Source organism: Amblyomma mixtum, chromosome 6, assembly GCF_055824585.1.
Source record: "Amblyomma mixtum isolate Tamu chromosome 6, ASM5582458v1, whole genome shotgun sequence".
NCBI classification, from domain to species: Eukaryota; Metazoa; Arthropoda; class Arachnida; order Ixodida; family Ixodidae; genus Amblyomma; species Amblyomma mixtum.
In genome coordinates this window covers 140,283,234-140,298,674 of record NC_143017.1, presented here as the reverse complement: position 1 = coordinate 140,298,674, position 15,441 = coordinate 140,283,234, and the positions used below count along the sequence as shown (strand labels likewise).

Below are 15,441 nucleotides of genomic sequence, written 5' to 3'. Positions count from 1 at the left end.
CACAGCAAAGGCAGACGGGGGACGCTAAGCGTTCAAATTACACTAAATGGTCTGCTTGCGTTTTTAGAAGCCTTTCCTAAGCGACTTGTTCCTTCAGCCAGCATGGGTTGCTGCACACATGACAGAAATGAGGAAACCTGTCACGTCCCGCTGTGCGTGGCATAGTGAATATGCTTTTACTACCTACCTGGGCTCAGCAATGATTCTTTGAAAGTAAACAAAAAAAGTGGGGCTTAAGGGACAGAACAACACACAGCGCGTGGAATTATGAAAGATCCCTCGTCACTATCGCGGGCAATTCATCTCGTCTCGGGCGCAGTATTGCGACCCAAGTTCTCGTTTTCTTTTTCTTTGCCCCGGTCGCTCATGGATCTAGACTTTGCACAAGAACACACAACGAATAAAGTAGAAAGCATCGCTGTTCTTATGCAGGTACGTAAAAAACGCCCCCTCACCCCGAGGGCGCGACATTTCGCGGCGGTTCCGTCTCACCGAAGAGCGAGTCTTTCGCGCGTTGGGCACAGCGCAGAAACCGGCAAAAGCGCTCCCTCGCGGTTCGCCGGCTGAGTCTCACACCCGTGCGCACGGTTACTCGTCTTGAGAAACGCGACGGGGGGAACACGGGAGGGGAAGGCCTGTCGAATTCACGCGCGTCCGCGCGAGGCACTCTCGAAGACGACACGCGGCGGCGCTTCGAGCGGTGCTTTCCAGCTGCAAAACACCTCGCGGGCGCATAAATCCAGGCAGCGGTGCGCGCCGCCGGCTCGTACCTGGGCCACGGTCGGTGAAGGTTCGTGGAACACAGGGAAGAGGGGTTGGGGGTAGTGGAGAGGGGTAGCGAAGGAAGGGGGGCTGCTGCGATCGTTCGAGGAATCAAGACAAACGACGGGCATCCGCAGTAGAGCCATTTGCATTCCCATTACGATTGCTAGGCTGTTGCGCACATATGAAAATGGCAGAATAATGAGCACGAACTGCATTGCATTACGCACCCTCAAAAACTCGCGCCGCGGCAGCGCAACGCACCGCGAACAAAGTTACAGGCGCACAGCTCATTACCATAATAACGAGTGAAGCGGAAAGGAAAGTGCGCGCGTGTAAATATTGTAAGCCGAGCGATGCGCCTCCTCCTTTCCCTCAATCTCCAATCCGTCCCCCCACCCGCTCCCTTTGCCAGCTCTTCGCATTACCACGGTAACACTCCACCGCATTAATAACAAAGATTTAAGGTGCGAAGGGAAGAGCCCCCGAAACACCTCTCAGTGACGCCTCCGACGTCGCTGCTGCCGAGCCTGGCAGGCCCTATAGCAGCCGCACACCCGTGTCCCGACCCTTCGCCTCACGTGTTTGCCTGTCGCCACCCTTGCGTCTGGTGCCGCTGCGCTACGGATGCCACTGCAGAGCTGCCAACGCCTGCATAAAGAAGCACTTTGCGTCGAGTGACGCTGTCCGAAATAAGCGCACAAGAGGGGCGTCGCTGGGCGCGTGTGTAACCTGGAATTCAGCAGCCGTACTGCGAGGACGCAAAGGATTACGCGCAGTCATTGGCGGCATGCCCGCGCGAATATATATGCATGCTGCCTGTCTCTTTTTTTTTTTGGTAATCATGTTCGAGCGGTTTTATTGATTTGGTGTCGCGGAGGGAGGTAAACCATCGTCTGCAATAAGTATAAAAGAGAAATGCTTTCATCGTCAAAAAATAGTCTTGCCTAACTACGGAACGAACAGCGATCCTCAAGCTTGTTCAGAAAAAGAAATTGCGCCAAGGAATTACACTTCGATTCCATTAATTCTATTAATTCTATTAATTTATCGTAAAAGGGAATAACGAATGAGTGAGCCCATTTGTATGGCAAGCAATTTCTCGAGCTCTTTTCGAGTGATCAGTTATAGGGGAAATACAGTGCGGGGATTTCATGTGACTATGCCAGTGTCAACACAAAATGCACCATGGAAAAATTTCAACCTCAAGAATTTTTTCCTTTGATACAAGGGTTGCCATCCAAGCTCGGTTTTAATGTTTGTTATGCGGAAGCCAAACAGATAATTATTAATGACGAAACGTGCAGCGCGGTTCTGAATACGCTTTAGTAGGTAATTAGGTTGTGGGTATTGGGTAAGTCGCTTCAAGATTATACATGAAGATTGTTGCATAGGGAGTACATTAGTGAGAAATAATTATATTTTGCAGTTCAGGGCAGCACTATAGAAGTTTAGCTTAAAGAAATTCAATACAACGCTAGCTTTGTTTGTCAAGTAGTCTACATATTGGTTCCATGAGCAGTCTGACGAGAAGTATACGTCAAAATACTCAAAACTATCAACGCGGTCAAAGAAGTTGCCAATAATGTGGCATTTGGACGAGAAATACTGTCGTTTTCGTGTGAACTGCACATAGCAATACTTCATTATGTTGAGGTGCAGTTTCCAGGTATCCCATCCTGACGCCAAATAATTCAAATAACTTTGCAAAATGCTAACATAATATAAATTGCGGATGCATCTGTAACTAACACAATATACGTGGGGGCGTACATCTGAGACCACATCGCTTGGATGAGATCATTAATAAGAATCTTAAAAAGGAGTGGCCTTAATGCCGACCCCAGTGGCACACCCGAGGTCACATCAACAGATGGGAAGGAGGCACCGTTAACTATAGCACATTGTGTTCTATTCGACAAGTGATCTTGTAGCCCGCGGAGAAAGAGGCAAGTGAACCATGAATGGACAATTTGTGCAATAAGGGAACACGTAGAACTGTGTAAAATGCCGTCTCAAATTCCAAAAATGCAGAATCAAATTAAAATACTTTTATTGTAAGAGAAAAGGATGTCATTTTAAAATTCGCCTAAATGGGTGACACATGACAACATTAATTTAAGACCGTGTTGGTGTCGCGAGAAAATGTACTATTTTCTAGATCATTATCGCAGTATAGATTATGTGCTCCAAAAATTTGCAACATATAATTGGTAAAAAGATGGGACTATACTTCATACCTAAGTGTTTGATGGATGGCTTATGAATGGGTACTAGAATTGCGGACTTCCATTCGGATGGTAGTTCATTGTCTTGTAGCCATTTGTTAAATAGAATGACGAGGAAGGGCACCAGTGCTCGGGCACATTTCTTCAAAACATGATAAAACATGATTAGATATTGCGTCTGGCCGTGGAGCAGAAGACGAATTGTGACAATGAAGAAGTGAAAACACTCCGCTCTCCGAGACAAAAAATATCCTCTCCGTGCCCTTCTTGTGGTAGACTCCCCCGGTGTTCCTCTCCCGTGTGCTTTCCTTTTGCCTTTACTGCGTACAGGTGAATACCAACCTTTACCACCCGATTCTTGGCCGATCCCCCAGAGTGGGTATGTGCCATTCTGTCGTAGGCTACAACAACAACAACAACAACAACAACAACAACACAACAACAACAACAACAACAACAACAACAACAACAACAACAACAACAACAACAACAACAACAACAACAACAACAACAACAACAACAACAACAACAACAACAACAACAACAACAACAACAACAACAACAACAACAACAACAACAACAACAACAACAACAACAACAACAACAATATCAGATTTGAGTTCGGAATGACATCATATTATGGGTGGTAGGTTTCCTTTGTAGCATTCTACAAATACTTATTTGAAGCATGTATTAAAAAGCATCACCTTACCAGCGTCATCATGTACAGTAGCTCTATTGTTAGAAATAGCGAGAACACCAATCGAATCTTCTCTATTGGACTTCACATATTCGCACAATTCCTTTGGTTTTGTACGTGATTCTTCTTTCAGCGGAACAAAAGATTATTCTTAGCTTCTTTTTTCTGCTTCTTCAAAGCCAAGTTGTCTGAGCTGGTCACGTAAAGCATCAGGCCTCACATCCCTGAAGCGCTGACAAAGTTGACGCTTTTTATTAATAAGAGCCCGTATATGTTTCTTGAACTATGGTTTCTCTGTTCTGCGTTTTTCAGTAATCATTTTGAACGGTACATGTCGGGGAACAGAAGAGGCGAGTGCATATCTGAAGAGGTTCCATAGGGTATTGATTTCCATGTATTCAAAGCAGTTTTCAAACTCGGGTAGGAACGCGAACAGATGCTGTGTTATTCCGTCAAAGTTGCTTCGATCACGCAAAAAAAAAAAAAAAAACTTTACGTGAAAGTTTACAGTTTACAGAAAAAAGTACCGATAACAACCTCGTGATCGTTAACACCAGAAATCGCTGTGAGTTACCTAATATCATCAGGATTAGCACATCCTAGTCGAAATCAAGAGGATTGGTTGGTGTATTGGGGTTCAACGTCCCAAAGCAACTCAGGCTATGAGGGACGCCGTAGGGAAGGGCTCCGAAAATTTCGACCACCTGGGGTTCTTTAACGTGCACTTACATCGAACAGTACACGGGCCTCTAGAATTTCGCCTCCATCGAAATGCGGCCGCCGCGGCCGGGATCGAACCCGCGTCTTCCGGGTCAGCAGCCGAGCGCCGTAACCACTCAGCCACCGCGGCGGGGCCGATATCGAGAGGAAGAAATGGGCTTAGGCAGGGCGTGTAATGCGAAGGAAAGATAACCGCTGGTCCTTGAGTGCAATGGAGTGGATTATAAGAGAAGGAAAACGTAGCACGGGGCGGCAGAAAGTTGGGTGGGTGGATGAAATTAAGAAGTTTGAGGGGATACGGATACACACTGGATTTGCTTAATGAAAGAGGTAATTTATTTTTCCAAACAATTGCTTGGAAGTTTAACTCCCCATCAAGATGGATCTGAGCCCAAGGACAATAGTACACCAGACAGTGCCTGGAACTTCTGAGAATTAGCACATTTTAGGGCCTGTAAAAGGATCCGACAGAAAAGTGGAGTGCATTGAGCAGTTCAGTTTTACAAAGTATAGTTCCGCGTGAAGGACCACTGAGTGACAGTGGCATGCTTTATATCTCTTTTTCCGCAAGAATAAAGACACCCCTGCAGTGGGCATTACGATCTTTGTGATTGACGTTAAAATTCGAGATAAATATTTCGCCATCAAAAATCGTATCATCCAGCCAAGATTCTGTGCCTAGTACAATATCAGCTTAAGTCGTAGCTAGTAGAGCGGAAAATTCTTCCTTTTTGTTTTTGATGCTTCGACAGTTAACAACAATAAACTTAAGTTCACAATTTTCAGCTCTACACTTTGTGACAGGGATTTTGATTGCTATTGTTGCTGGACACTTTCTACCACGCAAGAAGTGTTATAAACGAAAGTTTTCTTTCCGATAATCAATTTATTGAAATCTCGTATCTCCTGTAGCCCTGTTCCTTAGCAAACGCAAGCAGTTTTGTTCCTTGCAACGCACGTGACTGGAAAAGTCCTCGCTTACTCGTTTCTGTTTCTTTTTAGTTTACCTTCATTGGCGAGGAACCTGTCGTTTTCTTTGAAAGAAGAAAACTGTACAATAATCGGCCTATTCCTGTCCGGAGAAAAATTACCAATCCTATGAGCACGCTCAACTGCCGACGATTCAATTGTTAGCCCCAAATGCTTACAACAAATCTACACAACGTTACCTTCAGATTCTTACCACGTTTCGCCATCGCCGTCTTGCAGCCCCCCCCCCCCCCCCCCCCGAAAAAAAAAAGGCTAGGTTGGTCCTTCGTGATCTATTTTCAAGATTGTCTGGCTCAGTAAAGACTGCATCCAGTTCAGTGGCTAAGCCTGAACTGTGTGCCTTAAGGTGTAACTCAACACCCACATGTTTCCAACCTGTGACGTCGTTTTTATATTAATTCGGCCCCTAAGTGTAGCAAGCTTTTCACCGACTGATTTCTGGTTCAATCTGGTTTTTGAAATTCGTCTAGACCCTTTTCTGGCCATTCTGCAACTCTGGTAAAGCCCGAATGGCCATTAGTAGCTCCTCTTGCTGTGCTTCAGGAAAAGGACCGGGGTTTACTTTAACTTCCTCAGATAGTATGGCATCTACCGTAGGATTTGCAAAAATTAAAAAAAAATGCGTGACCTGCAAAAATTTAACCCAGAAAAGTAAGCCAAATTTAACAACGGACATAAAAAAAACTGGCAAAGGTGTCTTAACTGTGAAATTTATAGTCATTTGGCATATATACTAAAAAAAAAAAATTAGTTCTGGAGCACGTCCTCTTAGACCTCCTACACGTGACCATGGCCCTTTACATATTCGTGGATGCCATGACCGCATTACAAACACGACTCCCTTAATACGAGATGCTGAAACCCTGTCACACTACGTGAACACTCTATCATATTTCCATCAAAGCCAGGTGCATCGAGCAAATGCACTCACGTCGACCCTGATGCCGTCCACGGGGAAGAACTGTCCGGGCGGCCGGTCGGAAGGCACGAAGCGGAAGAACTCGACGTCGTCTCGGTACCACTTGACGGAGTAGAGCACGTCTCCCTCGAGGTCGTAGGCGCACCTCAGCCGGGCCTCCGTGCCCACAACCACCGTCTGGGGCACCTCCAGCGATAGGATCCGGATGCACCGCACTCCTGCGCACGGACGAGGCTGTCTCATCGAACTAGTTGACGGTAACCACAGCGCGGAAAGAGCCAGGACAAGAAGGAACACACAAGTCAAGGCGGATGCTATGCACCAACTAGACCAGACAAAAGTCCTTACTGGACGTATCTGACCGAACAACGCGGTTTTTTTCATTCGCGGTAACTAAAAAACGACAGAAAGTGAAAGCAGCAAGGCCAGAGCCCTCAGTAAGAAATGTTTCAGAAAGAGCACTCCAATCGAAAGAGTGGTGGAGAAAAATGTTTGTACTCTTGCTTTGGATGCCTATTAGTTAGGTTCTTTCAGACGTCACGCAGCTACCATGGCCGAGTCCAGTCAGCCGCGTCGTTCCAACTGGTCAGGAAGCTCCACCCTCTAGGGAATTCCCGCGCGTGTCAGCAGTGGGCGGCGGGGACTGGTGGCGGGGCCAGGTGAGAAGCGCCGACCTTTCAGCGAGCAAAAAGTGATGAAAGGAGAGGGAAAGTGCGCAGACGCTAAGATTCAAATTTTGACTACAGCTTCGAACAAATGCGTTAAAAAAATCTTGCTGGAGGATATTCGCGGAGCGGCGTCCTTGAACATCCCAGGCATACCGCATATTTACTGAGAGCCCCTTGCAAAGCCTCTTTAACGTGCAAAAAAACCTCGGCACACGGGCTATTTTGGTTTGAAAATAACTAATATAGTAGATATGTGAAGACGAAGACGACCGTTCTGCTTAGCGGCAGCGCTGCCATCGCTGCGCGTGCTGTGTTCTCGCCTTCGCCGACCACGGACTGTTGCCGCCCTGCTCCTGAGGTCCCAGTGCCTTTAACAAACCCCCATCCTACATTTGGTGGAGGTGCGGGGTAACGATATCGGCTCTGGAGCTCCGTAGCCGCACTCTTCCGACACCTGCGATGCCTGTAGACATCCAACACCAAGCCGTGCAAGCAGGCCCACCGATTGTCATCTGTGCCGGCTCCCTTCGCCAAAGGGACCCGGATATCTTCAGCGGCACAGATGACCATGATGTGGAAGACTGGCTCGCCTCCTACGAGCGGGTGAGCCTGTATAACAAGTGGGATGACGAGACAAAGCTCAACAATGTAATTTTTTATCTTACCGGCGTCGCAAACTTATGGTACCGCAACCATGAAGGGGACGTTGCGACTTGGTCAGCCTTCAAGACGAAGTTCTCAGAAGTGTTTGGTCGCCCAGCTGTCAGACAACTTCGCGCCGAACAACGCTTGCGTGAACGGTCGCAGCAGGTCGGCGAAAGCTTCACTAGCTACATAGAAGATGTAACCGCCCTCTGCAACCGAGTGAACGTCAGCATGCCGGAAGCTGACAAGATCAAGCAGATCTTGAAAGGCATTGATGATGACGCCTTTCAAATGCTGCTCGCTCGGGACTTGCGCACCGTTTCGGAAGTCATCACGATGTGCCAGAGCTTCGAGGAGCTGCGTAAGCAGAGGGTCCTGACTCGTCAGCACTCAGCTCAGCCAGAGTCACTTTCTGGACTGACACCCGCAGCTGACAGCTCCTATCTGCTGCAGCAAATGAAGGACTTTGTACGTGAGGAGGTGGCCCGTCAGCTTTCGCTTTTGCCTAGCCCTCAAGGGTCGCCACCCTATTGGGCCCCGGCTCTTCAACATGCAATTCGAGAGCAGGTTGCTGAGGTGCTTCCGTCAGCGCATTCATCACCACCTGTCGCAGCTCCGCTGGCGTACGCTGACGCCGCCCCAAGACCAGTCGCCACCCCTCTCAATTATGGCAACGTCGCCCCAAAACCTGTCGCCCGTCCAATGACTTACGCTGAAGTCGTCGCACAACCTCGGCCGCCTACGTACCCTATAATGTCAGTGCCCGTACAAGCGCCGGCCCCTTATCTGCGACCATCTCCACGAGACCGAGATCCTTGGCGCACGACGGATAACCGGCCTATTTGCTACACTTGCGGATATCCTGGCCACGTAGCCCGCCATTGCCGTCGCCGTCTCCCAGTTTCGGCACCGCCGGTCGGGTACTGGCCTCCAGCGCGTCAGTACTCCGCGTCTGCTGAGCCCCGTGCGTCCCCTCGTCCTTTCTCCCCCGACCGTTCAGCGATTCCCGACCGCCGTTCCCCTTCGCCGCGACGACGCTCCATTTCTCCGATGCGTCGCCGCCCAAGTAATTCTCAGGAGGAAAACTAGATGTCGCAGTTCCTGAGGCAAGAACTGCGTCCTCGTCGCGTACATCTCCAGTTAATTACACAGTCGAACCTCTCGTGCCGTCTTCTGATCGCCGCTGCCGTGGACGCGAGACTGTTCATGTCCAGCGCCTCAAGCCATTCTACGACCCAGCCATCCTGCCCGCGCCCTAAGTCGCCAGGTTGGCTCCTCTTTTCCCCGGGGGCAATTCTGAAGAGGAAGACGACCGTTCTGCTTAGCGGCGGCGCTGCCATCGCTGCGCGTGCTGTGTTCTCGCCTTCGCCGACCACGGACTGTTGCCGCCCTGCTCCTGAGGTCCCAGTGCCTTTAACAAACTCCCATCCTACAGATATAGTATATGAACCGACAATTGAAATTAATCTGTCACCCATTGTTGCCACTGCCACTGGACAGAGAGAGAAACAGAGGAAAGACAGCTAGGTTAACAGAACGGTGTTGTGGTTGGCTACCCTGCACTGGGAGAAAAGAAAGAGGGATTGTAAAAGGGAAGGAGAAATATAAGAAACAAGGCCATCAGGCAAGAACATGGAGATGCAAAGAATTAGAGGGTAAACTTAAGCTTTTTACATAACGGTATGTCGGGATAGCGTATGGGTTAATTCTCATATGTGCAGAATTGGTCATCCTCTACTTTACATTCATAGAACGCCGGAAGTCCTCAAACCACTCCTTGCGCAGTGGTGCAGCGGTTAAACGATGCGCCACTACGCTAGGATGGCAGGTGCTGTCACCGGTGGCCCTTGTGCGACCCAAGTTGTTCTTCCCTAGCGACCAATCATGAATTTAAAAGCCACCTGCCACAGTGGGCAGTTTGCTCACAATCCCATGGGTAGGTTGTGATGACGCCGCAGGGTAACGTGACCTACGTGGCCACCTGCCGCCTTGGCTGCTTGTCTGGGGATTTTTCGTGCATTTTTCGCTCACGGTCAGTGAGATTGACGAAGCCGAAGCGGGATGTTCTGCGACACGAGCTGCTTAACGCTATCGCGTTAGGATCAGAATTTTTCGAGAAAGCACGACGCCCTCGGTAATCACGGCTGGGCCTGAAATTTTGCTCTCCCTTTGAGAGCGAGGACTGACGCGGTCTACAGCACAGCACAGCGTCTGTCCTTCGTTGCTAGGCACAGGGTACTCAAAAAGCAGATGTTCTACTTTTTCATCACATCCACATGTGTCACAAGCAGAGCTGTTGGCCATTGCAACTCGGGATGAGTGCCGGTTTGATGAACACTGAATCATAGACGACAAAGCAAGGTTGCTTCACGCCATGGTACAGAAGGCTGGAGACGAAGCCTTAGTTCAGGGTTCATTGAAATGACGGACGATTTTGCGTGGTTAGGCCAAATGCGAATTAGGTACTCTAGTACTTCGGTTTTCACTTCGGTTTCGGTTCGAGGCTCGGTTTTCAAGGTCAAGCAGACTGCAGAAAAAGATGAGGGAAATCGACTTTATCTCGGTTTTAAGGGTAGTTAGTAAGGGCAAGGGTACGCGTATATGAGAAATCGGTCACTCTCTGGCTTACATTCATAGATCGCTGGTAGTCCCCACACCCCTTCTGGCGCAGTGGTGCAGCGGTATTTAGCGATGCGCCAGTGCCCTATGAAGCAGTTGCTGCCAACGGTGGGGCTTGTGAGGTCCAAATTGCTCTTCCCGAGCAACATCTCGCGACCAGTCATTCATTTAACTGCCAGCTGTCACGGTTGGCAGTTTGCACACAATCCAATGGGCAGGTTGTGATGATGTCACAAGGCCACGTGGCCTAGGTATCCCACGTGCCATCTGGGGGCAACCTTGGTAGCAGCCAGGTCACCAAGTGCAGGTTGCCCACATCCCGGTGGGCACACAGAACAGACAACGGTTAAGCGACTGAGTGGGAGATCTACTGTTAACGCACTAAAATTAAATTTGACTGATATGAACCAAATTCCAGCTTCCGCGCCAACCTGCGAAGACTACCCACTGAGGAGAGAGAGAGAGACTTTAATAAATAAAATAGAGGTCTGCCTGGTTATTAGCCTAGCCCGCTAATCGTCACATCAAAACCATAGTTGTGGGCAGATAGGACGGCTCAGTCCGCGCGGTGGTTTTTAATGATGTCATAGTGTTCCGGCAGCCATTGGCCAAGTCTATCGTGAGCTTTGATGAGAGCACCGTCTTAAAATTCGCGGCTTTATGAAACGAGTTGTTCATGTGCGGCTTGCGGACCTTAGCGCTGCTTCAGAGTAGCAAAAACAGAGTATTTCTGCCGGTTTTGTTGGCTGATTGACTCAATGGGGCAGAAACGTGGAGGCTAACAAAGAGGGTTCAGCTTAAGTTAAGGACAACGCAGCGAGCTATGGAAAGAAATATGATAGGTGTAACGTTAAGAGAGCGGAAGCGGGCGGAGTGGCTGAGGGAAAAAACGCGGGTTAATGGCATCCTAGTCGAAATCAAGAGGAAGAAATGGGCTTGGGCAGGGCACGTAATACGAAGGCAAGATAACCGGTGGTCCATAAGGGTAACGGTGTGGATTGCAAGAGAAGGCAAGCATAGCAGGGGGTGGCAGAAAGTTAGGTGGGCGGATGAGATTAAGAAGTTGGTGGGGATACGGCGGCGGCAACCAGCGAAGGACAGGGTTGATTGGAGAGACAAGTTAGAGTCCTTTGCTTTGCCGTAGACTTAGTCAGTCTGATGATGATGATGATGAGCCCGAAGGACAGCGAATCCCTAACTCGTCCACTCGTCTTAGAAGTCTGGTACAATGTTTTCACCCTGATCAAAATGGTTCCTGTCGGGTTGACTGGATATCCCGCATCACTGGAGGAATTAACTGGGCCGTCACTGTATACGTGCAACCGGTGACTGTGTATAGAACAGAAATATTCTAACGTGACCTATTTGAGAGCAGCTGATGAGCCTTCAGCCTTTTTTTTTTCTAATTCCTGGTATATACACGATCGAGGTTAATGCAGACACCACAATGGGAAGGATGGTCTAGAGTCTGGGGTGAATTGCGAGGCCAAGAACACGAGATGAGCACCATTGACCTTGGCGAACGCAGTACGCAGCCTGGTAACAGAAAGGATGTGAGACGGTGATGGGGGACTCGTGTGAAGGGTAGAATATCTCATACTGTGGACGGCAATATATGAAGTGAATGGACGGTCCAGGGTGATAGTAACAGTTACCGCCGTAGAGGCACATTTCGGTAAGCTTAGGCGCGTACGAAGAGCTTGCGCTTGCACTGTATGGAGAACCGTGGCGTTAGTTTTCCTAATATTCACGAATGCGGGCAGACTGTATCGCAGGGAGGCCGCGGATTACGCAGTTGTAGCGTCGATTACATTGATATGCTCTACGACTAACCCCTCGTTGAAGAGAGTGTGGATAATCTCCGTCAGTCTCTTTTTCACCTAAGAGTTATGTGGCCTCCAGCAGAGCTTTCGAACGATGACAACTCCAAGAAAGAGGTGCTTTTTACGCGGGGGAGGAATTGGCAGTTAATACATATGGAGTATTTTGCCGGTAAGGAGCAAAAGGAAAAACTTCTACATGAAAACTGTTAGGTATTGTTAGAAGAATGTAAAACGTCAGCATCGAAGCGACCTTCTGAAGCATCTCACAAACTTAAGGACACATCGCACTTGATGCAGATATCTTCCAATTAAATGCAGAGTTAGGAAGATTGTGGCAGTAAGTGGACAAGGCTGACGAGGGCAAATCGGAAGAGAGCCGGGGTCAGCTCAAGGATAATGAGAGGAAGTTGGTCTGTCTTCAGTGCGGACAAAGGGTGACCTGTCAGACAAATAGCTGCCTACGCGGCGGAACACGAGGCCGCCAATTACAGCAGTAAAAGACCAAAAGTCTCATGAGGAGAAGTCCAACGTTTAAAGGTCGGCTTGGTTCTTTCTTCGGGAGGGGCAAGATTGGGAAAAGACGCAATTTTAAGCCTTATTCGGGGCTGTTGCCCCAGTTTCAGGAAACGGGTTACCAACCGTGATAGTCAACTAAATGGGGCGTCGCGGAAGTCACGTACGCCCAATGTGCGTCCTTGGGGTGACGGCGAAGGAACCTCGGCGCGTTGCGAAGGCCGTGTACATACGCATATGGTAAGAAATCTTGAGACTTGTTCACGTTTCCGGGTGTGTTCTGCACATTCCAAGAATCTGCAAGCTGTTGCTTAAGAGGGTTGGGCTCGGTGTCAACGACCTTTGGCACTCTCCAAATCGATGCTGTGATCAGAGTCTTCGGAATGCTCAGCAATGACACTGAGCACGCGGGTAATGTTTCGTACATCCTTCTTATGGTGGGGAGCCTTTTTGAAAAGTTCGTTTCAACTATGTAGCTGGTGGGGCATTCAGCGCTGGAAATCTTTCAGGCGACGCCCGGTATTTGCTCCTTTGGGGCGCGCTCTTTAGGCCATGGCATGAAGTGCCGGAGCGTGGCGAGGTTGTGACACATTTGAAATCCCTTTCGAAACAGGCGTGGCAATATTTCACTGGTGCATTTAAAGTAATTAAGAGATTGTCATTCTAGCTGATTTACTGATGAGGATTTTCTTTTGTCTTTTCAGTTTGCTGTTATTCTGTAGGACCACCCATGAAATAACGCTTTTAGCTCAGCCGTCGATGCACTGAACATCCACGACGCGTTCTTCCTCCAGCTTGCTCTAGGTTTCTGATGAGCTGATTGCCTGGTCTCTCGACAGTATCGCAGAAACTGGTAGAAACCGGAGGGTTTTTGCGTAATGTGGGACGTTTTTATCTTGAATTTAGCTGGCGTCTTGTATCCGTGAAGCTCCTGCAGGAAGAGGAAGTCAGCTGCGGTCCTGTTTGCTTCCCTAGGACGTCGAGAAACGGCACGCCAGTGCTGATTTTTTATCCCAGGGTGAACTTTATGGCCGGTTCAACAGAATTTCGACGTGTGAAGAAGTCTTCCGTCTCATTTATTTCAAATCACAAAACTGTTCTCTCCGAATCATAGGAATACATCGGGCCTGTTCGTGAATGAATGGAGCACTCGTTGCTAAATCCCCTCAATCCCCACCTAAGCCGCCGTCACCGAAACTGCAGTTCCCATTGCTGTGCTTATGGCTTGTTCCAACAAACCTCCCTAAATGGAGAACTACATGCCACTGCCTTCGACAAGTCGGGCGTCAGCTTTGATCTCTTTCCTGGCTGCGCTGACTGCCAGAGGTACCGGAACGATGGTGAGGAGGGCGGCGACGTCTAAAGAGACCAAAATGTCATCCCAGTTCCGGAGCTCCTCACAAGAACGGAGCTTCTTTAAGTCAGTGAGGACAAAACACGGCACAGGTAGTTGGACGACGCTCTGAGAGGGAATGAAGAGACACCCCCGATCGGTCGCAGGTGAACAATGGACAAGTGCACTCTGGGGAAGACCCCAGGCGCTGGATAATGAGACACCGTTTGTGTAAGAGAGCCTCTGAGGGGCTGACCTCGAAATCAGGTGAAGTATGAAAATATGTGAGAACACCTTGTTCATTTTTGTCTGGACTCGGCACTGTGTTATACACGGCTTGAAACTCGAATATGTCCTCAACGTAAGTGCTTTGTTCCCCCTCTAGAGCACACCTCAGATAAGGCATTTGAATGCAGCACCATATCACTCTTTTCTAGCGATCCATTCCTTGTATAGCGTGTAAGCATCGCAAACTGGCTCCATCTACCGAAATCCTCAGCTCGTTGTTGCACCCGCCGCGGTGGCTCAGTGGTTACGGCGCTCGGCTGCTGGCCCGAAAGATTCGGGTTCGATCCCGGCTGCGGCGGCTGAATTTCGATGGAGGCGAAATTCTAGAGGCCCGTGTACTGTGCGATGTCAGTGCACGTTAAAGAACCCCAGGCGGGCGAAATTTCCGGAGCCCTTCACTACGGCGTCCCTGATAGCCTGAGTCGCTTTGGAACGTTAAACCTCAATAAATCAAATCTAAATCAAATCAGCTCGTTGTTGCGGTATCTTAGGCAACGTCTCACACATCACTTACTAGAATGCCCCTGTAGACCACTTCTGCTGTCAGTGCCAAGGCATTATATAGGATCTAGTTTTTGCACACCTTTGATGTGTTGACATCGCACAGCATCTACAGGCACATCCGTCTGGAGCGTACGAAGTTAGGCGGGACGAATGAGTTGAAGAATGACTGAATGCACCTTGCTGATGGTCATACTCGCGTGCCTTAACAACACCGTGCGCTTTAACAGATGCCGTAGTTGTAAGCTCCTGATTAACTTCTCCCCCCGTTTTTAGGAGCAAGCTAGAATTTGAGGTGAGATCGATTGAGCGCATCCAGCGTGTTGGCAGGAAGGTTGCTGGCAGAAATCGCCCTGTAATCTTGCGCTTTTTTGATTTCACTGAGAAGATGAACGTCTTTCGAAGTTGCCATAAGTTGAAGAACAGTGGAATTTTAATATGTGAATATTTCTCGGCTCCTGTACGCGAAACGCGCAAAATGTTATGGCAGTCTTCCAAAATAAACCTTGATAATGAGGATAAAGTAAGCTTAGTTTTCGACAAGCTCAAAACAAACCAAGACGTGCACGTACGGGATCACAGCGAGAATAAAGGGGTACGAGTGAAGCAAATGAAGAATCCATTTGCGAAAAGTACAAACGGTCCCCCTGATTGACATTTGAAATCGAAGAAGGCATTAACAATGCTGAGTTTCAATGCTAGAAGCATTGCAAATAAGGTTGATAAGTTAGA

At 48.7% G+C, this 15,441-nt stretch overlaps 1 protein-coding gene across 2 annotated transcripts in view; it reads right to left on the bottom strand.

Moving 5' to 3' along the window:
* The window catches only part of LOC149340596 (uncharacterized), a 65,114-nt gene that overhangs the window by 14,614 nt on the left and 35,059 nt on the right, over positions 1–15,441 (bottom strand). For both annotated transcript variants that reach the window (XM_089551299.1, XM_089551298.1), the window contains exon 2: positions 6,332–6,537. In XM_089551299.1, coding sequence (XP_089407425.1) covers positions 6,332–6,537 — 206 coding nt within the window. The remainder of the gene's footprint in view (positions 1–6,331; positions 6,538–15,441) is intronic.